At 43.7% G+C, this 26,005-nt stretch overlaps 1 protein-coding gene across 5 annotated transcripts in view; it reads left to right on the top strand.

Annotated features, from left to right (window-relative positions):
- Nucleotides 1–26,005, top strand: part of RORA (RAR related orphan receptor A) — a 741,859-nt gene that overhangs the window by 5,320 nt on the left and 710,534 nt on the right. Inside the window, exons 1-3 of one of the 5 annotated variants that reach the window (XM_055088016.1) lie at nucleotides 3,687–3,738; nucleotides 3,850–4,023; nucleotides 14,567–14,626. The exons of 2 other annotated variants lie outside the window; for them this stretch is intronic. In XM_055088016.1, coding sequence (XP_054943991.1) covers nucleotides 4,008–4,023; nucleotides 14,567–14,626 — 76 coding nt within the window. In that variant the 5' untranslated portion in view covers nucleotides 3,687–3,738; nucleotides 3,850–4,007. Of the gene's footprint in view, nucleotides 1–3,686; nucleotides 3,739–3,849; nucleotides 4,024–14,566; nucleotides 14,627–26,005 lie in introns of those variants that run through there. 2 more of the 5 variants (XM_055088015.1, XM_055088011.1) reach the window with 2 other exon arrangements.

Here is a 26,005-nt window from a genome sequence, read left to right as displayed (position 1 = left end):
AAAGAGTTGTAATGTGATTGCCCCACGCACAAAATTTTTTACAGAGAATGCCACTCTCCTCAAATGACGTATCCTGCTGCTTGCCCTCTTTGTCTTTCACGAACCAGTGTGCTGGGACTCTGAGGTAGACATCATCTTTCCCCTCCTCAAGGAGATTCCTGACCCATTCATCCCAGACTAGTAATAGGTTCTTCCAGAGCAAGAAGAGTCTGCTTTGAAAGGCCTTGAGGTGCCAGAGTGAACACCAACCTGGAATGTGCAATACCTTTCTGAAAATGAAGACTGTCTTCCTTGCTGAGAATTTAAGAACAGCCTCCTCTCTATTTCTCTCTCTGCCTCTCAGAGGTGTTCTCTCTTCCATCATTTAAAACAAAATGTTTCTTTACAAGGGTGTTTTTTTTTTTTTTTTTTTTTGGTATCTCATTCAGAAGGGAAAGTGTTGGTTTGAAATGAGCTGTTAAAATGTTCATCCATCTTATTAAGCTGTACATTAAGAAAAATACAATTGAATATTGTGAATTAACACCTCCCCAAAACTCTACAGGTAGACAGTGTTGGAGCGTTGATTAATATACACTGAACCCTGAGTTTTCTATAAGAGTACCAAAGTGTCACTGATGAATTAGTTTTTCTGGCTAACGGGAGATTGAGCAGAAATATTTTTTGTCTTTTCCTTACTGAATGTGTTTTTGAAGTGTGCTGGTCCCCTTTCCTGCCCTGGAAAGAACATTGAGGATGGAATTCAATCTTTCTTGGAGGTTCGAGGATCGTAGGGTACCACAAGGTCACTGTTCTGAGGATGAATTCTGATTGTACATTATACAACTGTAAATGGAGACAGTATCAGATATTGGGCTAATCTGTCCTGATCCCTGCTTGGAAATTGTTTTCTTTTTTTGGGTAAATCTTCAATATCAGTATGTTTTGTTACTTGCCTCCTTTGTTCTCTGAGTTGCAAGTTGCAGAATAGAAATTCACATCAGTTAGTTGATTCTGATTAGTTGATATTTTTACTTTAGAGGAAAATTTCAACCTGAGTCTAGACCTTAATTCTTTCTCTAGCGGCATAGAGGATGTAAAATCATCCTTAAGAATTTAGGAAGGCTGTTGTATTTACAGGTAAGTTACGTGGCGTATTCCCGTAGCATTATGTAACTTCTCCCCTGTGTAGTGGTAGATAGAAATGTCAGCTATTTTTGCCTCTCCTTTAGATGAGTTGAAGGGGTTTCATCAATCCTGAAAGTTAGGAAATTCTAGGGTTAGAAGGAAGACTTTCAAGGATGTCAATAAAGAACAGTTAGATTTCTCCGGAGGAGACTCTCTCTCCAAGCTTAGGCCCTTGTTCACTGGACCAGTGTGGAAAGCATCCCAGGTACTACAATCAGAGGCTGACTTTCTCAAGACCGTCCCACCTGATTTAATGGTAGTCTGTGTTATCTTATGATATCTTTTTTTTTTAAACATCTTTATTGGAGTATAATTGCTTTACAATGGTGTGTTAGTTTCTGCTGTATAACAAAGTGAATCAGCTATACACATACATATGTCCCCATATCCCCTCCCTCTTGCATCTTCCTCCCACCCTTCCTGTCCCACCCCTCTAGGTGGTCACAAAGCACCGAGCTGATCTCCCTGTGCTATGTGGCTGCTTCCCACTAGCTATCTATTTTACATTTGGTAGTGTATATACGTACATGCCACTCTCTCCCTTCGTCCCAGCTTACCCTTCCCCCTCCCCATGTCCTCAAGTCTGTTCTCTACGTCTGCGTCTTTATTCCTGTCCTGCCCCTAGGTTCTTCAGAACCGTTTTTTTTTAGACTCCATATATATGTGTTAGCATACGGTTATGTGTTTTTCTCTTTCTGACTTACTGCACTCTGTATGACAGACTCTAGGTCCATCTCCCTCACTACAAATAACTCAACTGAGTTACGTTATGATATCTTTGATATCCTAGTGTTAGAAATTCAGCTTGGGAGTTTTGGTGTTCTTTTGTGACAGCCGTATTATTATTATTATCATTATTTTACTTTTGGAGTAAAGACATGAAGGAGATTGTCTAAAGAAATCCTTAGAGGAGTGGAGTAGGGCCTGATGAGGAATAAACGTACCATAGCCCGTGGGTTAGGCAGGCTCCATTTCCGCTCTGGCTTTTACATGCTAATGTGAAAAGGAATTACAGGTAACAATTCCCTTGTGTTGGTGGAAGAACAATCTTTTTTTTCCTGACAGATGTTTATGGCCTCCACTGACACATCATCATTACAAACTGTCTTATCACATTACGTGCTGTGGCACGCTGACAATGGCACGGCTCTGTGGTTTTTCAGTGATTGTCTTGTCCACAGAATGTGCCCTTCATGGCCCTGTCTGCAGGACCCACCACAGTGGAGAGGACAGGTTTTCCCACACTCTGGAAGGTGCTGGAGGCCTCCAGGCTGTCCCAGGTAGTTTCTACACCCTTGCTGCTTTCCCTGGAGCTCAATCAGAGGCTGGAAACGGAGAGGAATAATCAAGGTGTAGAGGATTTATAGTCACCCAGCCTCCAGTGATCTCTAACAACGTGGTTGGGCGTTTGAGCTTTGATCATGAATTATCGTAAAGTTTTTTGAAACAATTAGGAAGTTCCTACATCTGTGAACAGACCATAATAGATGAAATTCTTCCTGGGCACCAGGAAGGGTACCACTTGGTACAGGATTCTCACGCCTGTGAAGGAGGCAGTGCACTGTTAAAAATACCTAGCTTACTTCGGGGGAGGATTTGGCTGAATACTGATGAAGTTTATGAAATATGAATGTTGTGAAGTTGCTGTACGTAAGTGGTAGGTGTGTGTGAAAGAAGTAAAAAGCAATAAAATGGTGTATAAATGACACTGAAACTTGATGGACTTGTATACGTGACAAGAATGGTGACGTTCGGGTCTGTGCCTAAGGGGAGAATCAACTGGCTTAAAATCTATATGTCAGACTCTCACTGTGGGACTAAAAATTACAGCGTATAGTCATTTGACTTACTTTATAAGCGAAGAATGCTACCAAGGATAAACAGGCAGGTTGCAAAGAAGAGAGGTGAAACGGAATGTGGGGGGAAACAGGGGGGACCAACACTTGAATTTATAATGAGGTATGGTAATCACTGTTTTAAATAATCCAGACTATTAACAGCTGTGCTGCTAGGTAGAGAATTCGTTATAGCCAAACAAAAGGCATCACTATGAATTTTAGGTTGTGTGGGAGAAATCCTCTTGATCCCCAAAGCATAAAGGCATATGTACTGAGAAGCAGAGCTTCACACGTAATTTTTTAAGTCTTATCCTGATTAATTGACAGCCGACTGTATGCCTGTTTCCTGAAGGTGACTTTACAATCTCCAGACACAGACATTTCTCTCCGAAGTGGAGTGAAGGAAGGAGAGCCACATGCTAAAGTGTGTTTCACTGGGTGAAGTATTGGGGGGGAAAGATAAGAGTGGTGAAATAGGGGAAGGGGGCATACAGAGATTAAGGATGCTTCCTGTGGGGGGCTGGGGAGCAGGGGCTGTGAGTGAAGGAAGGGAATCTCTAGAGGGAAGGAGATTCCCATGCAAAAGAGGATGAAATTAGCAGTGACTCTGAAATGGCTGGGAATGTGCCTTTATAATTTTAAATTATCTTTAACAAGGACGATGAACAGAGGAAAAGTTGGCACTTTGAGAAGTTATGACGAACTTGTTGAGAATGCCAGTTGACAAAGGCAGGTAAGAGAATATTTGGAGAAACAGAACAAGAACAGGTCTGAAGGGCAGGCCGATCTGCTGCCTAGTGTGTTAAGGGAATTGGCGGGCATGTTTATTGACTCTTCCAATTAGTTTTAAAGAAACCCGAAGAAATGGACAAAGACGGAGAAAAGACAACCCGATATGATTCTGCCCTTCCGGAAGCAAAGAGGCCTATATCATCCCGTATGATCGACGCCAGTCATGGGGAGGAGTGATTGCTTAGAAGTTAATGGATTTTCAACAGACAAATGGCAGAAGAAACGGGTACATTTCGCAATTCTCTTCAGTAATCTGCATTGCTTTTCATTTTCACTGTACACTTGTAAAGCCAGTGGATGGTAAAAAGGCCATGGTAACAATACAGCATGTACTCCCAGGAACGTTCCTGTGATAGGGATATTATACCTGGAAGTACAGAGCACCTGGGAGGGTGAACTACCCATAACTCTCAATTGTGCAGGTAATGAAGCAGGGGGAAAAGCAAAGGCAAATGAAATACTTTGATAATCAAAGATGATGCTTCTTCTAGTGATTGTGTTAGTTGACTGATGATGAGAAGGATGAAATTGCTGGAGTTGTATTTTACCGTTTCTGGCACTGTGACCCACTTTGGATGAGCACGTTTCTACAGAAAGTGCATGAAGAGTGGTGAGCTGCTAAACTTTCTCGAGGCCCCCCGAAAGAATCAGTAGGAGAACTGAATGTACCCCTGAAAGGGCTCTAGAAAATTCAAAAGCTCGCTTTCTAATCTTGAGCTTAGGGGTGTACATTAGATATGTAGGGCTCACTCATGAGGCTGCCATGGGTCATGTTTTATTAGGCTAAAGCATGTTAGAGCCAGAAGAGGCCTTAAGAACCATCTAGCCTACACCCCACCCCCCATTTAAACTGGTACCCACAGAGATCAGAATGTGCCTGAGGTCCCATTCCTAGTAGGTAGCAAGGCTGTGACCGGAACACAGGTCTTCTCCCTCCCTCACAACGTTCCTTCCACTTGTGTGCTGTGTCAGGATGCTCAGAAGTTCCAGCGAGTTCTTGTCCACCAGGCGACACCCCCCACCCCGCCCCGAGGCTATTACGTTACGTACGCAGGTTAACCCAGCCTTAGGTGGTAGATACGTATGAAAGTAACTTTGTTTTGGCTGTGCATCAACAGTAGAACATTATCAGTATTATTATATTTTAATCTCCCTGGGCATTTTTATTACTCATTAAAAATTAGCCGGTGAGCTTGCGGCTCTGCCAGTAAAGCCATTCAAAAGAATAGTGAAAATTGTGCCTGTGTCTCCCGCTCTGACTTGGTAGAAAGTAAAATACAGGACGTAGAGTGGGGCATCCAGTACTTGGAGCCCTTATGTTTGCTGGAGCTAGAGGCAGCCAGCTCTAGCTGTGCAGTGGGGGAGGGTTATCTTTCAGCAGCTGTCCTCTTTCATCAAGGCAGAGGGTTTAAGGCTGTGTCTTTTATAGGGATTCTCCTGAGCAAGTCTGGGAATGGAAGAGTATGTAGCCGGTAAAAATCATGTTGTAGTGGAAGATGCTTGGGATCTACCACTTAGTGAAAAGTCAGGGCTTTCATAGTAGTGTGCAGGGAATGGGATCATTTTTATAAAAACTATAGTGTGTGTGTGCGCGTGTGTGTGTGTGTGTGTATATGTATGTATATATTAACATGGGCCCACGTGTACCTAAATGATGAAATGATAAAGTGGTCAACTCTGGGTGGTGGGATTATCTTTGAGTTTCTCTTTCTCTGTGCCTTTCTGTATTTTCTGAGTTTCCTGCGTTATGCATGTATTATTTTTATAACTGGAAAAAATAAATCTTATTTTTTTTTCAGAAGAGATTGTTTGTGTGTTGTGAAACTGAGGCCACTTTGAAGGAACTGATCTGAACTTAGTATGTTACACAGAATTTCTTGATGTTTCAGGATGGGCCAAGTTTACTGCAGTAACTTTGACAGTCATATTTAGCCAGGAAAACAAGGGTCATTCAGCTTGGATATGAAAACAAGTGTCCTAATATTGGAATTTCTTTTCCCTCTAGTGCAGTGTCTTTCAAGGGTTTATTATGAGAAGAATATAATATATTGTAAGCCAGTGTACACACACACAGTAAACTTTTCACATAAAGTATCCATTACCTGCAATGCACTGTTATTTTTGCTCTATTATTTAAAGACAAAATACGAGTCATGAGCCACCAAATTGGTTTCATGATCTATTTATGGGCTGCTCCTCGAAGTTGAAAACCACTGTTTTGGGCATGAGGTAGAAGCAGCCTTTCTGTGGGCTGTGGCCTGGAGGTGGGAGGAGAGGAGGGAGGGAGGGAGGGTATCCACACCAACTGATGTCGGACTCCAGGTGTTACTCATTATAGTTTCAAGGAAGAGTTGGGGTAGGGAGAAGAAGGTAAATGCTTATTATTTGTAATCAGTCGGTATCTTTATGCCACTTTTAGCACATGCTCATTAATATCCTGTTCCGTTTAGACATGCATCTGCCTAGTTTGGCTTAGCATGTAAATTCCGGGATCCCCTTTGCTTGGAGCTGTCATCGCTGTGTACAGGCACGAGGGTGGCATTGTTTCAGTCAACAAATATTTACTGAGCACCTTCTCTGTGCTGGGCACTGTGCTAGGCTCTGGGGATCAAGCAGCGGACGAGAGAAGTCGGATCCCTGCCTTCCTGGATCCTACATTCTCGTGGTGGCATCTCAGTGTAGCCCGTTGTCTGGGTTGCCTTTGACCAGACACTCCTGAGGGTTCTCCTCCACATGTGTCTTGAACTTAGCCTCTTTTTACCTCTATTCCTTGTATGGGCCCTGCCCCTTCCCCTTCTCTTCTTCCCCATCCTATCTCCCACCTTATGTCCAGTCTCTTTGCTTCTTGAGATCCTACCATCGTTTTAGCTTCAGATAAGACTCACCCCATCCTTCCTGCAGTTCTCAAGCCCCATGTCTTTTACAGTGGTCAGTCACATGGGCCTTACTCATTCAATCAGCATGTGGCCTCTTCCTTCACCAGGTTCCCTTACACTATCTTCTAGTGTTATTTCCTGGGCAGGAGTCTAGTCCCCGCAAGAAGACGAGCTCCATGGTTTATTCTTTTCACCCCTGCACAGCGCCTTGCAAAAAGTTGGTGCTCATTAACTGTGCAGATCGTCTCTCCCACGTTGCCCTGCAGAGCTGGTTGCTGCCTCAAAAGATTCAGCTCTGCACCTCCCAGCTCTGCAAGTGCAGCTTCTAGTTGCTTCTACCTCCAACTGGGCCTTGGGTTTGGACCCAGCCACCCTTGTTTGTCCCACTTCTGTCTCTCTTGGATCCACCAATCCTCCCCTCCATAGCAGGTTCAGGCCTGCTCCAGTCTTGAGCAACTCAGACCAAGGCTAGACGTGTTGGGGAACAGCATACGTGACTGGTACAAGCCTGCTGGGAGTGAGGCCCAGGTGTGCTGTGTGCTAGCTGTGTGACCTTAGGTAAGTTCATTCACCACTCAGTCTGTTTCTTATGTCACCTGAAAACTGGGGATGTTTATGATGCCGGCTTCCCACGGTACTTGAGAAGCTCACCTGCGAGGATGCCTGTGCAGCAGCTGGCGGGATGCCCAGCACACGTTCAGTGTCGCTCCAGTGTTGGTGGTGATGGCGGAGCACACCCAGGAGCAGGGGGCCCTCTGGCCATTTCTCCCCTGTCTCCTCGTCAGGTCTGCAGCTCCCTTTGCTTCCAGCACTCCTCCCTGGTTCTGATTGGTTGCGCTGTGAAATAAGCAAGAGTCCTAGGGCGTCTGAGTCTTTCCGTTTAACTACCAGTTCTCTTTCCTGAACTGGATCCTATCCCAGTCCCTCAGCTCCGCTGCCACAGGCTAGATCCTGCCAAGTGCAGGCGAATCACTTAGGTTCAACCCCATCAGCCCCTTGTTGGGCTTCCCTGAGGTTACACCCCACACCTTCAACTGAACCAGAGGAGGGCCTCATGTCTGCCTTGCTCCCTTCCCCCGCCCTCACTATTCCTGTAGTACCGCTGGCTGGCTGCCCCCTCCAGCCATCTAGGCTGGGGGAGTGCCCTCCTTCCCACTCTGCTGGGTGCTCTCTCATGCCTCATTTCTCAGCAAACCATCTTTGCTTGCCCTCCCTTCCCCCTTAGTCACTTTCTCCTCCCTGCCAAAAAAAATCACAGTGGAGAAGCTTGTCTTCGAGGGTTCCATTCAACTTGCTCTACATTAATGCTCCACTATGGTGACCCACCGCTGAGTCTTTCACTTGTAATGTAATCTAATAATTTACATGCACTTTGCAAGCAGTACTTTCAGAGACTCACAACCTGCTTGAAATCACTCTGCTGTTACAGTATTTGAGCTGATGAGAGAGCAGCAAGAGAAAGAGTAGTTATTGGTACTACAATGGTTTTGGGTAAATCTGGGAAAATAATGTTAGCCCAAGGTGCGGGTGTGCCGATGGATTATAATATCCTCCCTTGGAGAATCATTTAAGCTTGCTAAGGGTCTTTGATTGATGTTTGGCTTGTAATTGGACTAGGCTAGGTCAAAGTATTGTAGGGATAGAAGCATAGGAAGCTAGAGGAAGTGAGCTAGGCGTGGAATCCCATCTTCCTGGGATGCTGTGAAGATGTTTTTGTTTTGATATACTGTTTGACTTTTACAGAATTAATTGGCACTGTGATTAGATTGTTTTATTTCTTCACTCAAACATGTTGGAAGCTGATCCTAATATGCAGTAGTAATGAAAATAGAGTAATGCTGTAATAATAGTGCCATTGTAAAGTGAATTACACCATTAAGCATCTATTTTGTCTAACTTGTATTGTGATGGTGTGAGCGATACACACACATGCAGGCTTAGAGTAGCTGGTCTTTAAGAAACAGACTCTAGCTGAGAAGCCCCAATCCTATGTAATACTGAACAGTCAGTGAATGAAAATAAACCATTGTTCAGTGAAAAAGTGAATTTTTATGTATTTAAATATAAATGTATATATGTATACACACATATATACAAGTACAAACACATAAACACACACAGGCACACAAATATTGTACCAGTCAGGCAGATCAAGAAGAAGATATATGACTAGCATTAAAGTGCTTGCCTGTGTTGCCTTTTTAACAAATTGGCTGGCCTGCCTGGGGACAGGTATCAGTTACGGCAGGCCAAGTCAATAATAGTATCAAGGGTAGGGTTTGAAAACAAGGCTTCGTGTATTTGTTCCCACCTTTTCATCCTTATTATGTCTGGGAGCCTCTATTAATTGACATGTCTCAAGTTGGGAAAGAAGCATTAATGGCCCAGGAACTCTGGTCATTTTATTTTGTCATTCGTCTCCCAAGGAAGGACATTAGCCAAACAACTTCTACCACAGCAGAAAGAGAGAGGCATATTTTTACGCCTTAAGTCATAAGCTAACCCTAGAGCAGAAACAGGATCTGAGAAGGCGGCATCAGATGTGGCTGCTCCCACTGGGGCATGTGAATTAAAAAGTCCCAGGATGCCTTACACTTTGCTTTGGTTCCAGTGACTTTATCTATCCCTGAACCTTCAGGAGAATTGGCATCAGTGAGGTAGTTTGGCAGTAAATGTGCATGGATTTCCAGCCATTTCCAGGGAGGTCCTGAAGACTTACCTGGTTAATCTCCAGGCTGGATTGCCGCCTCCAAGACCTCCTCTCCATGTTTTCGTGCAGAGGCCATCTGGAAGGGACTTTGTTGGTCGTCTCCATCTCTCACCTGCCCTCACTCCAGGATCTTTGCTTCTGCAGCATTGTCAGTCAGTACCACCACCTGGTAATCTGAAACCCCAGAAAGACCTTGTCCAAAGAGTTGAGATTTTATGTACTTTAGAATATATCTAACTTTCATATATATATAATGCTGGCTCCGATGACCAGAATATCAAAAGCAAGTTTTCTTCATAAACAACTGTGCGCTTTCTGTATCTCAGGTCAACAATGTTGATTTTTTTAAACTCCGTGAGCATTTGAGGAAAGAGTACACAGCATCCATGCCTGGCATCTGGATTAAGAATATATTTAGTGGAGAAATTTTATTGCAAACCTTGATGAAAAAATATCAGTATCACATTGTGCCCAATAAAACATTATAATGAAAATTACCATGGTGTTTGACAGCATCCTGGTATTAATTGGTCTTGTCCATTATTATTTCTTAGTAGCAAACACACTCTGGTTTTATCGCTCATTAGTTACAGTCTTTACTGAAGTCACATTTTGCTGCTTCAGCTCTGTTTATCTTCTTATTGGTCTCAGTTCCTGGAGGGCAGTGTTGTAGATTGTCTTGAGTTTTCTGTCCCACATCTCTGCCTCTTACTTTGTCGTTTAGTGAATGCCCTCAGGATGCCAGTGATGGTACAGGTTAGAATCAATATGTGAAAGATGAGCCAGCTGAGGGAAAACTGGGATGAGGCAAGAAAATCTAATATTCTTCGAAAGCTTCAGATGTTTAAAGGTGATGCAATATATTGCCTCCTTTCATTGATACATCGGGTATTAATTGAGCACTTACTATGTGCCACATCCCCTGTTGGTCAGTGCAGGTACAGAGTTAAATTAAGGGAAGAATCGATAGGCAGGAAAGACACATTAACTAGTAGTTTCAAAAAAATATGGAGCGTGCTATAATAGAGATATTTACAAAGTGTATAGTGCACAGAAGAGGGAGGAAACATTTCATGAGGAGTCAGGGAAGGCTTACTGAGTGGGTATCTCTGCCTAATTTTTGGAAAAATGGGGAGTGATTTGCTTAGAGGGCAAAAAGTGAGAGGGCATTCTGGGCCAGGGTTCATGAAGTGCAAGTTCATGGCACATTCAGGTAGGGTGAATGAGGTGGAGCCTGGCCTAAGCATAGACTATGTGGGCAGGACTAGGAGATGAAGCTGGAGAAAGAAGACAGGGGCCAGGCTAAGCATGATGGACCTTTTCCTAGGACAAAATTTTGAGCAAGTGAAAAATAGCTGATTTCTTTCTGGTAAAGTACTTAAGCCTAAGTATGCTGAGGTTGGAGTGGAGGATTGACGGTGATAAGGAGCCAAGTTAGTAGATCTCTGTGGTGCTTCTGGAGAGACGTACTGCAGGCTGGGACTGGAATGGGGTGAGGAGGTGGGCTCTGAGGGAGCATTTCCCAGGGGGTGGAATTGGAGGTGCATGGTAGAAGTTCCGACAGGAGTCAGTCCCAGAGTTGGGTGGAATTATTGGCTGGGACGGTTTGGGGTGTGACGTGAAGAGGGGAGGCGGCAGGGCTTCCATGTTGGATGGGCTGAGTTGGAGGCGCCGGGGAAGTATCTGGAAATGTAGGTCTGACAGGGATCGTGTGACAGTATGGCACCTTTGGGATTAGGAAAACCAGTCTTTTAACCAGGGCCTGGAGCTCATGAGGGACCGCCGGGCTGGAGATATTACAAAGCAGCATTTATGACAGGGGACTGGCAGGTGAAATTTTTACACAGGACATGTTCCTGGATTTTGAAGTGAAATCAGGAGAAAAGGAGCCTAAGGTCCAGGTGGGTCTGGCTAAGAAAGTTAAGAGGATGGATTGGTGCAGTGACAGAGAAAAGTATCTCGTAAAACTGGCTTTGGACCTGGAGATCTTATGTTTACTAGAGGCACACACACACACACACACAGAACAAACCAAGAATGTCTTTAAATTCAGAGTGAGGTTTTAATACACTTTGCTGCTTCGGGTTGCATTTGAGTTTTATCTGCTTGGATGGTGGTCTTGTTCGCAACATGTCTAATTGATGATTGTACAGTTGTTGCCCTTTTTTTTTTAAGCTTTCTACGCAGTCCAGCATTGATTTATCCTGTCTCTAAAGGGAATCTGCCTCACACTTGACAGAATCTCAGGGTTGGGAGAAGTGGAATGCATAGTAGCTGTGGAGAGCCACATTGCCCTGGGAGAAAGGCTTTGTGGGAGAGAAGGTTGCAAGAGGGTCTCGAGAAAGGGTGTGAGATCTTCAAAGGATGGGTCTAGCCATGGGAAACTAAAGGGAAACAACTTTTTTTTAAGTTGACCAGCAAGAGACAAAGAAATGCACAAGTGTTTGTTGGTGGGCTGGTGGTGATAATGTTGGTAATGATTCTAGTGGGATCGCTGTTCTGCATGTTTGCAGCACTTACTGTTTGCAAGGAGCTTTCCAGTATTCAGTAGCCTCTGAAGGCCCTGGAAGGAAGTTGATAATGTCGCAGGCCACAGAGCGACTAAAGAATAAAGAAGTGTTGTGTAATTAGGGAGACCTGTTGACTTGAAGCAACTCCAGTGAGTGTGACAGGAGGGGCTTAGCCTGTTGGAAGGGCCCTCTCTTTGCCTTCTGATGTGGTGGCTGAGCTCCTATTGATTTCAGTGAGCCCTGACTAAACACTTTCCCCACAGGTACGCCGCTAATATGTCACATGAATTATTTGTGTTATCTCCGTGCTGTGAAATTAGAGGCCTCTCCCCACAGTGCGATACGCAGATTAACACGAAAGCCTGTTTTGTGTGGTATGGGGGAAACCAGGCACATATCAGGGAACTGTTTTGTGTGTGTTTGATCTGACAGTGGGGAGGCCTTGGGACGCCAGTGTCTTCTAAGACCCGAAAGCTGAGCTCCGGCTGGAGTTTTCTTCAAAGAGGTTTAAATTTTATCCGTTGGCACTTCTGAGGAGGGCAAGGAAGGTTTGGAGTGGGTAATTCTGTGATGATTCTTTTCTTGCTGCTGTTTTCTTCTCGGTCTTTTTAACTTTGCAGAAAGCCCTTCCAGTTCTACGGTCAGACCCCGTTCAGGACGTTGGTGGCCAAACAGTCCCCTTTTGTTCAGTGAGCGTCCTATTTTTGTTGCTCTTGAAAGGTGCCCTTTGGGACAGCGGAGCCTTTCTTTGGGCTGTTTAGAATCAAGGCCTGAAGAAATCTAAACAGAAATCATTCACAGCCCGGGCCAAGTGTCTCCTTTGCTTAGCGAGGCTAAGCTAACCCACACAAGATGAAATCTAACCAGCTGGTTACCTGAGAACCACCTTGGGGAGTTCTCCAGCCTGACTTCTTGCTTTGGCCACCATCCCAAGAGCCAGGGAAAGCTGAGGGTCACGGCCTTTCTGTGCGGAGATGCAGGAAGAGAGTTCCGGCTCCTAGTGAGGAAGCATAGGTTGGGTTATGTTTTAAAGGGTCCAGTGTCGGCTTGCAGACGGTTGAGGCTCTATAAGGATCCTGAGAGGAAATAGCTCAGAGTAGATATTTATGATCATTAGCTTAGTTGTCTTCGAGTGGTGCAGTTTTTTCCCTTTATTGCTCAAGCTTTCAGTGAGTTCATTTTATTCCATTTACTTACTTTTTTTTTTTAAAGAAAAAAGTATCCATAGCTTTAGCCCACCTCACATATTTCTATTTTTCCCAGTTCTGCCTTTTTCTTTCACAAATTAGGTAAACTGAGTCATTTGAGAAAATTAGGGCATATATAGGATTTCATAGTTTAGAGGTTGTGCATTTTGAGGTTATTTTATTTGCTTCTGTTATAACAGGTATGAGGTTAGGCTCTGTGATTTGAAACAGAATCTTTATTCCTGCCCCAAAGATCCTCTGGTTTAGGGCTCACAGACCTCGTTGCACAAGTACTGCCTTCAGTTTTGGAATTTTCTTTCCACTTTAGGTATCGCATGAGTCAGTCAGGTGGAATAGGGGAAGAGTTTTGGGCTTTGTTAGAGAAAGACTGGCTAGACAAGTTTGATCCCTTGGGCAGTTTGGAACCTTCTTGAGCATGAGGTCATTGGTATATTTAAATTCTGAGCTTCCACTCCTACTGGTCAGTGAAGCTCTGTCCCTCCTCATTAACTGTATATTTTCCTCTGTGTTTCCGGAGGAGGAGACACCTGCCTGTCTGGGAACCCCAGCATCCTGGGAGTGTCCATCCAGCTGGCCCCTGTGTATACAGACAACTGAAAAGCGAAGCGGTTTGGAGATGGGCATTGTTTTAAAGCTAAAGTCATATATTTCAGAAAGTTAAGGACTGGTTCTGTGACAGGGAAGTTGAGCTAAATATGCAGTTCTATTTTAATTTTCACTTTATGCCAAGGCGAAAGCATTGGTAGATAGGCTATAAATGTATAAGTAAGTCACTGCAAGAATAGCCCCTTACAAAATGCAGATTTAGGAAGGCTAAATATTTTCTCACATACTTTAATGCACATGTATAACTAACCTCTGATTGAGTTCCTGAGAAAGGATGTTGTATAACCACTTAACCTTGATCACTGTAATGAATTGTACAGCGGTCTGCACAACTGTAATGGAAGTATTTGGTTGTCTTAGCTTAGGCTGCAGTGACAAAATACCATAGACTGGGTGGCTTAAACCACGTTTATTTTCTCATGGTTCTGGAGCCTGGGAAGTTCAGACCCTGGTGCTGGCAGATTTGGTTCTTAACGAGGACCCTCTTCCTGGCTTACCGATGGGCGTCTTTTTACTGTATCCTCACTTGATGGAGAGAAGTTCTGGTGTCTCTTCCTTTTCTTATAAGGGCACTAATCCCAATGGGGACCCCACCCTCATGACCTCATCTAAACCTGTTTACCTCCCAAAGATCTCACCTCCTAATATCATTACAGGGGGCAGCGGTTATGGCTTCAACATATGAATTTGGGAGGGGGCAGGGACACATACATATAGTCTATAATGTTGGTTGACACTTAACGCTTTCTAATAATTTTCAGGGTGATCAATTTGTCTCCAAAAAGTTGTTCAAAATTCTTAACTTGCTCATTTGTTTGCTTAAACAGAATCCGATTTTTCTGTGTATGTTTTATCGTAGGCATGGCTGTGTCTCATCATATTCCTGTACTGTTTGAAAGCTACAGTAGTAAAGCCCAAGGTAATTAAGTCTGTGGTATCATTGTTTTAAATTAGTGTGGGTGATTTTTTTTTAATGTAATTCAACGACAAATTCCTTCCTATTCTGCATAATTGGATCACATGTTAATTTTGTGGCAAATAAAGATCTATTTTACATTTCTATTAGAAAGACAAGCCCCTGTGGCTAGGTCTGAATTTGGATGTTTGCTGTTGGTGGTACTGAAGCAGTGAGCCTTTTAGAGTCGATTCAGCTTCTAAAAAAAACGCATCTGTGACTCTTTTGGGTAAGGGAAGAGTTTTCAATCTAAAGGTCATAAACAGGCACAGGTTTCACATAAAAACAAATATTGAGAAGACAAGAAAATGAAATATACAAGCACTAATGCAAGCAGAGAATAACTAATTCATAGGTTATCCAGTATGTTCTATATTCCCCAAAACGTTGACCTTTGACTCAAGCACATCTGTTTGTGAATGGTTATCTGTATGATTAATGCCTTGGGAGTTTGCATGAAGCAAAATAATAAAGATAAGTTGTGAGTAGTGCACTAGACCAGTAATCAAGAGACCTGGGTTCTCATCCCAGCTTGACCATTAATCATGGAAGTGGCTTTGAGCAACTGGCTTTCACCACCACCACCTCCTCCCACCCTCCCCCAGCCCCCCAGCCCCACCTTCTTCAGGTGAGTCCCAGGTGTAGCTTACGGAGGCACTGAGCTACAAGTTCTGCCAGGTCTGACGTTCTGTGACCTCGTGACTAAGGCCCAAGTTTTAAATGCAACAATGAATATACATTCCTTATTTTTTTCTCCCTTTTTTTTAAAAAGAGTCATAATTTTACCTATCATAAAATTCACCCTTCTGAAGTATACAAGTCAATGATTTTTAGTAAATTTATACAGTTGTATAACCACCACCACGATCCAGTTGTGGAACACCTTCTGTCACCCCCAAAAGATCCCTCATGCCCATTTGTTGTCACTACACCCACCTATGGCCCAGTCTAAGAGTCATTCATCTACTTTCTGTCCCTGGAGATTTGCCTTTTCTGGATGTTTATTTAAATGTAATCATATAATATGTGGTCTTTTGTGTCTGACCTCTTTTACTTAGTATCATGGTTTTGGAGTTCATCTACGTTGTAGCAGGTATTGGTATCTGGGTCCTTTTTATTGCTGAATCCTATTCCATTGTATGGACATAACTACATTTGCTTTATCCATTCATTAGTTGATAGTTTCCTTTTTCTTCCTTTTTTGTCCTGTGGGACACTTATTCTCACTGTAGCCTACTCCATATGGGGAAAGAACAGATCTCTCTTAGAGAAATGCTAATTCTTTATCTCATATCTTCTTTAGTAGAAGAGGCCAGAATTTTGTGTTTTAAACCACTTAAAATCTTCCAAGTTAGTGGACTGAGCTGTCTGGGTCATTGAAAACGTGATCAAACAACCATGTAGTAACTATCAGTAAATGGGAAAACACTAGCTGTGGACCCTTCTCCATGATATACAATTAATGTAAATGTGAGGTTTCCCCATAAATGAACTTGACTCAAAAGCTTTCCCAATGACAGCCTGCTTGTTGTTTTACACATTGGGTGATGAAATACTTGGAAGCAAGTGTTAAGGATACTGGCCATTACTCTGACATAATAATGTTACTTTTCAGCATTTTCCTCTGAAAGTCATCAGAATTATTATGAGCAACAACAAATCCAGAGAGGGAAATACTTGCAGAGAAATTCATGCTTCACTTTTCAGCTATGAATCACAAAGACCACTGAATATAATTGTGAAGAAAAGGTGGATAGAATGAGAGAAGCTTGAGTTAAATTTGGGCCATTGATTTCTTGAAAGAGATGCCATAGGCTAGACTCTAGGGATTTCGATATTTGGTGTTCTTTTTGTGTTGTGAGTGAAAATGAGATGTGTAGGGCGTTTGGTAGGCTCTTAGCTAATGGAGGGTAGCAATTCAGTACTCTTGATGCTTCTCAAATGGTTCTCCAGTTTGGAGTTTACCTTTTGAAATGTGGCTAATCTGCAATATGTTTCTATCTTCATCTATTCCCAGGTCCATTCAGTTTTCTTGGCTAGTGTGTCATGGAGGATGAAGGAGAAAGGCTACTCCCTTTGTCTTTCTCACCTCCATGGGGTCAATATGTTTTGTAGCCATACTCTAGTCTAAATCTCAGAAATTGGGCCCACAAGTAGTGTGTGTGTATGTGTGTGCGTGCACATGCATGTGTGTGTGTGTGTGTATGTACATACGTATACGTACACACATAGATTCACACACATGTGTATTCTTCCAACTGCATAATACGGCTAGGCCTCTGTAAGCCAGCAGCTTGACTCCGTTTTATTTAGCATGCTAATTATAAACAGCATCAGTAATATCTTTTGGAATTTAGATGTTAGACTGTTTACTATTCCCAGTGGTGAAAGTGATGTTTAGAGCATCACAACCTGCCTCTTCGATCCTGGGAAAGCTTTGCCTGGGTTGAATCCATATGGTAGGTTACTGTAGAGAAAGATAAACCAGGACATTCTTCAGTAAACCTCAGACCCTCCTTTGTGCCAAGCCTGAGCTATGGTAGCTGTGGGCAGAGAAGCCTGCCCAGGGCTGGGTGCTTCCAGGCCTTCCTAAGGATGAGCAGGCTGCATCCAGGCATGATCACATTCTTACCCTTCTCTCCCACGGCTTTAAAGAGGGAAAAAATTTCCTCCTCTCACGCAGGAAGAAACCAGTTAGGAGAAAAGTGTCATGTCACTTTGTGGGTGGGGCAAGGGAGGGAAGGCCAGTGGCCTGTCTTATTTGGACCCATGTTACAGTATTATCACAGCTGATCATTACTAGAAGTATTTAAGTATGAGTCTCTGCCTAAATCGTGAGATCCTTGAGGATAGGGATGCAGTAGAGTTACCTCTGTGTTTTCCAGTGATCCCAACACAGGGCTTTGCATACAGCAGACACTCAACTATCGTTTTGTGAATAAGTAGATGATGAGTAGATACTTTCCATACAACAAACGATATCTGTGACAATGTTAGCATTCGCTGTAGGGCCTGCTACTGTTGCTGGGAGCCAAAGATAGAGAAATAAAGGACCCAGTCCCCGCCTCTCTCCCTCTCCACCTCCCTCCGTCCTCCTCTCTCCTTCCTTCCACAACCATGTATTCAGTTCTTATGCTTACCAGGCCCTGTACCAGGCATTTAGGTTACAGATATGAAATAAAATATTATCCTGTACTAGGCATTTAGGTTACAGATATGAAATAAAATATTATCTGTATCTTCAGTGAGTTTGCAAGAACAGTTACTTTGATATGTGATTTGATAAGAGTTCCTAATAGTTACGAGCTCCTACTTATTGGTCACTTACTCTGCTCCAGGCCCTGAGCACACTGAGCTCAGCTCTTAAAATTCTCTCTACCTCCCTATGAGGCAAGTATTATGATCCCCATCTTGCAGATGAGAAGACTGAGGCCTCTTGCAAGTGGCTTAGTCAGAGCCCAGGACATGGACCTCCCGTACCACAGCTCTCGTCCCCTTCCCCTGACTGTGATAATGGTGTCTAGACAGCAGCCCTGGGGCCCGGGGGGCCTTTTTGTCTCTGTTTATGCTCCTCTCCATCTGCAGAGGTGGGAGGTTGCAGTCTCGGCGGATGGAGCTCCTTGGAGTTGTGCAGGGTTCAGCCAAGTCAGCTGACCACAGCCGCCCCTAGAGATGGTTCTTTACTCTCTCTTGCCCTCTGGCTGTTCCTGTGGCAGCTGCTTCATCATTCCGGTTGCAGGTTTTCCTTTCATTCCTTAGGTATCCTGTTGCCCTTCCCGGGCTGGAGGTGGTCCTGCCAGAGAACTCCTTGAGATTTAACTCTTCCTCACTGCCCTGGCCGACTTCCGGCTGACTAGACAAACCGAAACCCCGATCTTGCTGGAGGAATTCCTGCATGCAGTCCTGACAAGTAACTTTAACCGACTGTTCAGAGCAACCTGTGATTGCGACTTGGCAGCTGCATGTGCCATGGACTGTGACTATTAAAGATGCCGAGTTTACCACATGCCAGGGCCCGTGAACATATCCTCAGAAACTCCCCCAGCTCCTTCAGCGCTTTGCAGCCCTACCAGGAGCTGCCAACAGAGAAGCCGCTGAACTTGGCACTGGCTGGGGCATGGTTTTATTCAGCCAGACTCTTGTGGGCTTGCCGCCCCTGGTATGGAAGCCGTCCGTACAAGGAAATTCATAATTATTACCATGGACCCTTCTCTGGTTCACTGCTTTCGCAAGAAGGGGGGAAACCCAAACTTCATAAAGTTAGTGAGACTTGCCTGGGCCCACATGTGACACGTTGGTATTTCGAGGCAGGGTTTGGCCCTGTGCAGGGCAAACAACATGAGAACAGCAACGGTGCCGACCAGCACACTGGAGTTTTTAGATTGAAAAGCCTGAACAGAATGTTCAGCTGGAGCTGGGGACATATTCCTTTCCTATTTTATCTCTGCCATAAGCCTCGGGGCTGATTGGAAAACACACCCGCCGCAGGATGTGGATAGCCAGGATTTTATGTTTATTTCTTAGACCTGCTCCTGCACGGTCTCTTGGTCTCTCTCCTTCCCTCCCTCCTCCACCCCGCTGCCCTCTCCCCCTGCTTCCCTCTTCTCTTTCTCTCCCTCCCTCCCATCTTCTCTCTCAAGCTCTTTTGGGTGAAATCTGAAAGCGGCTCCTCATGTTACTGGTGAGGAAGTATTCTCTCTCCTTATAGAACAGTGCTAACTTCCCTGACATTGACACTAGGACCCAAGTGATTTTTGCAAATGCAAATCTAATATACCCCTCCCTTGCTTAAAACCCTTCATTGAATTCCTATTGCTCTTAAAATAAAATCTACACCCTTTAACGTAGCCTAAATTGGTCCCTGTCTAGCTTTCAAGCCTCATCCTGCACCTGTCTCCTCATCACCCCGTCTTCCCCGCACTCACATACATACTCTGTTCTCTAGCTATACTGAACTTTGGTGCTCAAACAGGCAATACTTTTTCGCCTTCACCTGCTTTCCCTTATACCTGTGTTCTCGCCACTCCACTGATTTGCCCGTCACTCATTCATTCAGTAAGCAATTACAGAGCACCTCCCTGGTGCCAGGTACTGTTCTGAATCCTAGGGATACAGCAGCGCAGACAGTCTTCCCTTGCTCTCACAGATTGAAGTCCTCCCTTGCTAATCCTGTTCATCTGATGGATCTCAGCTTGGATTTGCTTGTTCTTGGAAGCTTTCCCTGACCTCTCTCCTCTGGGTTAGATATATTTCCTTGGCCTTTTAGATCACCTGTATTTCTACTGTCAAAGTATCTGAATCCAGAGTTTTGAGCTCTTTGAGAGCGGGGAAGTTCCTTGACCAGGGTGGCACATAGTAGGTGCTCAGTAAAAACCTGTTGAAAAAGTGAATGAAGGACGCATTTAACATGGAAGGCTCTTAGTGAGAAAAATGTTCTCCCTTCAGTCATTTCAAACAAAATGCATTCTCCACGTTGTCAACAAGTTGGCAGTGGCCTTTGACCAATAGAAGGAACCAATTGTGTAGATGATGTGTTGGCTGTCAGTCAAATTGTTGCTTCTTTATAGGTAATTTGTCTTCATGGTTGCTTTTAACCTTTTCTCTGTCTTTGCTGTTCTGCAGGGTCGCTATGATATGTTTATTTGTGGATTTATGTGTTCATTCTGCTCAGGATTCGGTGTGCTTATTCATTCTGATAATGCTTTCCTTCTGGAAAATTCTCAGACCTTGTCTCTTTTCTCTTTCTGAAACTCCTTTTAGATGTATGTGAGATCTCATTTCATCTTCTGTTTCTCTTCTCTTTCATATCTTTTATCTCTGTTTCTCTCTGTTCAACATTCTGGGCAATCTCCTTGCTTTTTTCTTTGAGTTCACTAACCTTCTATGTCTAATTTGCGTCTAAACTGCCCATTGAATTTTTTACATGGCTGTTTAATATGCATTCAAAGAATAATCATGGCATTACCTGTGATTACTCTTCTGTAATTGTCACCCAGATCAAGATAGAGGACATTGCCTGTTCCCAAAGCTAAATGTTCTTTCGACTTCCATTGTCATAGATTAGTTTTGCTTGTATTGAGTTTCGTATGAGTGGAAACATACCAAACATATTCTTTTGTGTCACGTTCTTTGAGTTTTTAATTTTAAATGACTAATATTTGTCCTTTCTAGAAATTTTTTTTCAAATTTGTCTATTTTTTGCCATAGTGTTCTGTCGCTTCATTGTTTATCCTCTTTCTTTTTTTTTAACCTCTTTAATAATTTCAGAGTAGCTTATTCTATAGAACCTACCATAATATTCTATTATGTCAAGTTCTTATGGTGCTAATATTTTTATTTGTATCTGATGTATAACGGATCTTTTCCTTACGTAGTTTTTGATTGCAGATTCATCTCCAATCAGAATTTTTTCATCAGGGAGTCCTGTATATATGGAGCTGTAGAAGTGTTCCTATCTTACAGCACAAGGGTAGTATAAATTCAGAACCTGGATACAGTTGCATATTACATTGGTTTAGGATTTCAACTTCTTATAGGAGATTTTTTTTTTTTATTACCCACCTGGAATTCTCAGTAGGTGGCGAGTTTCTTTTTCACTTCCTTTGGTCAGAGGTAGAGTTTTTGTAATGTTTCTTTCATGAAGGGGGAAATGTTTTATGGATCTCTGTTTTAGTAGAGATCTCAGTTCTAGCTTTTGGCCTAGCAAGGGTACAAGGTCACATCTCCCATTGCTGTGAGGGTGTTAGGACCCTGGCCCCTAAGTGCCCTCCCCAGGGTGTGTACATATAGGGATGTGTCCCCCCTGCCCCCAACCCAGGCCATCAGTGCATCATGACATCATTACTTTTCTGGCTCTGACATTTTTGCTTTGTTTCTGGCCTCTGTGTTTCATCCTAAGTTTTGCTTCCGGTAAGCTTGTATAACAGAATACATTATGGAGGCCCACCCAGATCTCCTGAATCCAGATCTTCAGGAGGACGAAAAAACCCTGTGTGTTTAGGAAATTCCCCAGGTGGCTATTAAAATCAGGCAAGTGTGAGACATGTTACATATGGTAATCTCTTAGGTTCTGTTTAGTCTGTGATGTTACCAGGACCTAATGTTTCTTTCTCTGTTTCTGCCCATCCTCCTTTATCTTACCTCTCACATCACATCCCTACAAAAGTGGGCATTGAAATGTCTAATCTGGATATTCAGGCAAAAATGAGTTGGTCTCATTCTATTTTGAGTTACATTAATCTTCCCTGGCCCATGGCTGGAGGAGGCCCTGTGAGACAGTGGTTCACTATTTTCTGTCTCTGTCTCATCAGAAATGTCATGATAACCCAGTGGTGTGCAAACTTCTGAAGAACAATAGAATTACTAAATACTTTAGTTAATTCAGAAATATTCCCTGGAAAAATTTGAGTTAATATGCAGGGTTTGAAGATACTTGTGCAGTTAAGTACCCACAGGACTGAATCTGACTAGAGGCAAATCACCCAATTACTGGCAGGGAATGAAATCATGTTTACAGAGAAACCTTCAGAATCCCACCTGCCCCTGTTTCATCTCTTCACCATTTTTTTTGGCTCACAGCATGATTGCATTGTTTTGGGGGCCTGATTCCAGATTTATTTCTTAGTGGGTGATTCTACCCGCCTCTCTTACCAGCCACCATGGCTACTGTGCAATATAAGAAACTGCCTGTAATTCTTTCCCTTTATTTTGAAGAAGCAGCAGGTTCATGGGTGTGGCAACAAATTCACAGAGACTTTGACATTCACAACATTTAATAAGATTGGTCAACCTGGTCTGACCTTGCTTGGGCACCTGGGTCTGAAAACAATAGCTACCCATCCTTTGGGTTTGTGCGTGGCATCTCCAAGAAATGCCTCAACTTCCAAAACAAAAACCCAAATGTAAATTACGAGGGTGGCATGGAAGATAATAATTGTTATGAAGACTGATTTAGAAAAATCGTTTATTGTGCTGCTCTATCGCTGTGAAAAACTATGTAGCTTCTTGCATTTGTTAAAACCATCCGGCTTCTGCTTTCTGGTCTCAAAACACACTTTGCATTTTTTTTTGTTTCCCCTGGGACCATCAATTTAATTCAGGAATGATCTAATTATGAGGAAGTGAATCCAGTCCTCTGGATCATACGTGTTGACTACCGTGCGAGAAGCCCTGGCAGATGGTTAGTTCAGAGTGAATTTACCTTGGGATTGGGGCTTTAGACTGACAGCTTTTTTCACTCAATTATGTGCAACAACTGCCAAAAGGACAACATTGAACTTGATGCAGATCACGACTGTTGCAGGCGTTGATAAAGTTTAAGCCCGTGCCCTGAGTCAGCCAAACTTGTTAGGGTGTTTCAAGGCACCACGTTGTGAATGGAAAACAAAGCCCAGTGATGCACAGAGGAATGTGAGGCCCCTCCTTTAAAATGCAGGTATTTATTTCCTTTTCCAGGTCAGTTGCTTTATTTAGGGCCTCTGTTTTTGTGTTTTGTCTGTCAGTGATTCATTAGGTATCTCCTGCAGTTGGCTTTTGCTCTGGGCTCCGCGGATCCTGCAGTGACTCTGTGTTCCCCAAAGTTAATTTATTACTATTTTATTTGGGATACACAATGACCCCACTCTCCATGCCTTGCCTACCCTGGATGGCTCTCTAAACACCTGAGAGGCAGGGTCTCAAAAGGAGGGAGACCTTCCCAGCGGGTGGGGTGCTTCCTTACATCGTCGAGAAGGCCCACATAGCTTTCTAGGCCATTCCTCAGCAAGTCAGCTTAGGCCAGAAACTGCAGAGTGATTCTTCTCCCCGACTTCTGCCGGGTGGTGCTCGGCAGTCTCCAGTCCTCACCGCAATGGACACCTTTGACTTCTTTCTGTCTCTTTCCGCTCCCCAAAGAGTCCCTTGACTTAGTGCTGTGTTTCTGTGGTGTCCAAGGTCAGGACCCATTAAGATGTTTTTGAGCAGGGCAACGAGAGAAATTGCTTCCTGCAAACCACGGTCTTGGAGGTGGGCCTATCAGAGGGGCTCCTTTGCCCATCCCCACCCCCAGTACCAGGCCTTCCTCACCCTCCAGCCTTCACCCCAGAGGCGCCCAGGTGCCCAGCAGTGCTGCACGGCTGGTTCAGTGCTGTTATTTCTGTTTTACAAGCCTGGGGAATCTGAGCCTGAAATTCCTCAGTCAGGTATATGCCATTGTCAGCCCATTATCAGTTTCCTGATTTACTGTGTAAGCAGTTTTGATCATCCTTGTCATATGTGATTACACCCCCCACCCCTTCCCATAACATCTCGGTGTAATTGGTTTGATAAACTCAACCTCAGTCCAGTAGTTTGCTTGGAATATACTTTCACCTTCTATCCGTGTGACTAAGATGGTTTTGAATTGCTCTGCTCAGGGAAAATCAGGCTTCGAGCACCAGGCCCTTAGCTGCGAAAGCAGATCACCTGGGGCAGGCGGCACAGGCCTGGGATAGCTGGGGGCTTCGTTTAAGCTTCAGGACTCGAAAGGGAGTTTTTCTTTCCTCCCCTGCTCGGGCCAACAGTGGTGTGTGTTTCTGTGTGTGTGTTCTTCAGCATCCAGAGAATACTCATGTTGTATCTGTATCTGGGACCACTGGACAGACCTCTTTTCCATACTTCATCTTTCTTAGAAGGTGGATGTGTTTGGTTTTATTTTTTGTTCCAGGAGGAACAATGAGGAAAAGGAGCTTTATTTTTTCCATTTTTTTCTTTTTCTTTTCTCCCCTCCCCGCACCCCCAGTGGTGCTGCTCCTGAGGGCAAAGAAGGAGGAATCAGTATGCTTCGACCGTGGGGCATTTTTGGTCAGTTAAGTGTTTTGGTTAATTTTGGGTTACACTGAAATACAGAAGCTACTTGGAAATCTTTCTTACTAACATTAATTTGTCCTACGATTTAGCACCCAGAAGAGCTCTAAGGCTTCATGGAGAAGGTAGTTGTAGAATTGAGATTGGAAGAATGAATAAGATTTAGAGAAGGACAGGTGGTTGGGCAGGTGAGAGAAGGGTGTTTCTGCTTCTAGGGGGCCACACCCTCAGCAAAAGGCAGGGAAGCTGGAAAGCCAGGGTGGGGAAAGGGACAGGCCTCCTGGTATGTGGGTGGAGGAAGGGGGAATAAAGGCGAGTCATAGGAATTAGTGTAGAGAGTAAGGTCCTTGATTACTTTGGGCTTTGGAGTTTGAATTTAAGTCTGTGGGCACTTGGGAGCCATGGAAGGTTTTTGAGCGAGGGGTGGCATCATCAGAATTATGCTTCCAGCAAAGTAAACATAACAGCTGCATACAGAGTTGTCTTTTCCTTTTAGAGGAAAATATAACGCAGGCCAAAGCTTTATCAATGCTTGAATAGTAATTATTTTAAAGAACTGTCATTCTAGAATAAACCTTTTTTGGAGAATATTTCCTTCCAGGACACAAACTTTCCTGGGAGTCATCCTTGAGAATTTCTGCACAGTCTGGTCTTAGCAAATAGAAGCCAGAGCCCACTCATTGGCTTATCCCACCAGCGTGATTCTGCAGAATAGTACTCTTTCCCAAATATCCATGATCAGAATGTTTAGCAAATGCAGATGTGGATGTGACAAGGATGAAAATGTGGGTCTGTCATCAGCGGTAATTTCCCCTGGTTATTTTCTTAGATCTAAATTTAAAGCGGGATGGGAAGACGTTATGATGGTTTATTTCACACAAACTAGACTTACTCTTTGAGAAGAATCTGGCTGTCCGGTCATTACTGGACTGCTCCTCTTTCTGTTCAAGATTCTGTTATTTTGCTCATCGTGATTTTTTTTCATGAATGTTAACTTTTAAAGTGTTGTATTAAAATATTATTTATCTTGATCACTGAGTTTTTTGGCCCCCTTTAAATTTTGTGCCTGAGGTATCTCGCTTGCTTGCTTAGTCTGGCCCCGTTGAGTTTACAAAACAGAGTGGAAAATCTTCTCCATGCTGTGAATTTTTTTCAGCATCTCTTCCAGTCTTCTCTGTCCTCGTAAAATATGCCCCTCACACCACACGAAACAACAAATAAACCAACACAGCTCTCCAGCCTCCATGAACTCCCTGGGGGTCTCTAGTGGTGATGGCTTCTTTCCTGGCCACCCCTTCCCCATCAGGTTTTGAGATATGCAGGGGAAGAACATCTTATCAGTGGACACCTCTTTGTCGAGATTGAGTTCACCAAGGCTCTTTGGATGGGGTCCAGGACAAACCCACTTCATAATGAGTTCTGCTGGGGAGTGAAGAGGATTGGCAACGTAGTCCAGTGGATTTATCTCTTTTGACATCTTGACAGTGAATGTCCTTCTCTTGGCCTCACCTGACACAACCC

The sequence above is a fragment of the Physeter macrocephalus genome, chromosome 11 (genome assembly GCF_002837175.3).
Source record: "Physeter macrocephalus isolate SW-GA chromosome 11, ASM283717v5, whole genome shotgun sequence".
Lineage (NCBI taxonomy): Eukaryota > Metazoa > Chordata > Mammalia > Artiodactyla > Physeteridae > Physeter > Physeter macrocephalus.
The sequence above is the reverse complement of the archived record's forward strand: the minus strand, read 5'-3'. Positions and strand labels throughout refer to the sequence as shown.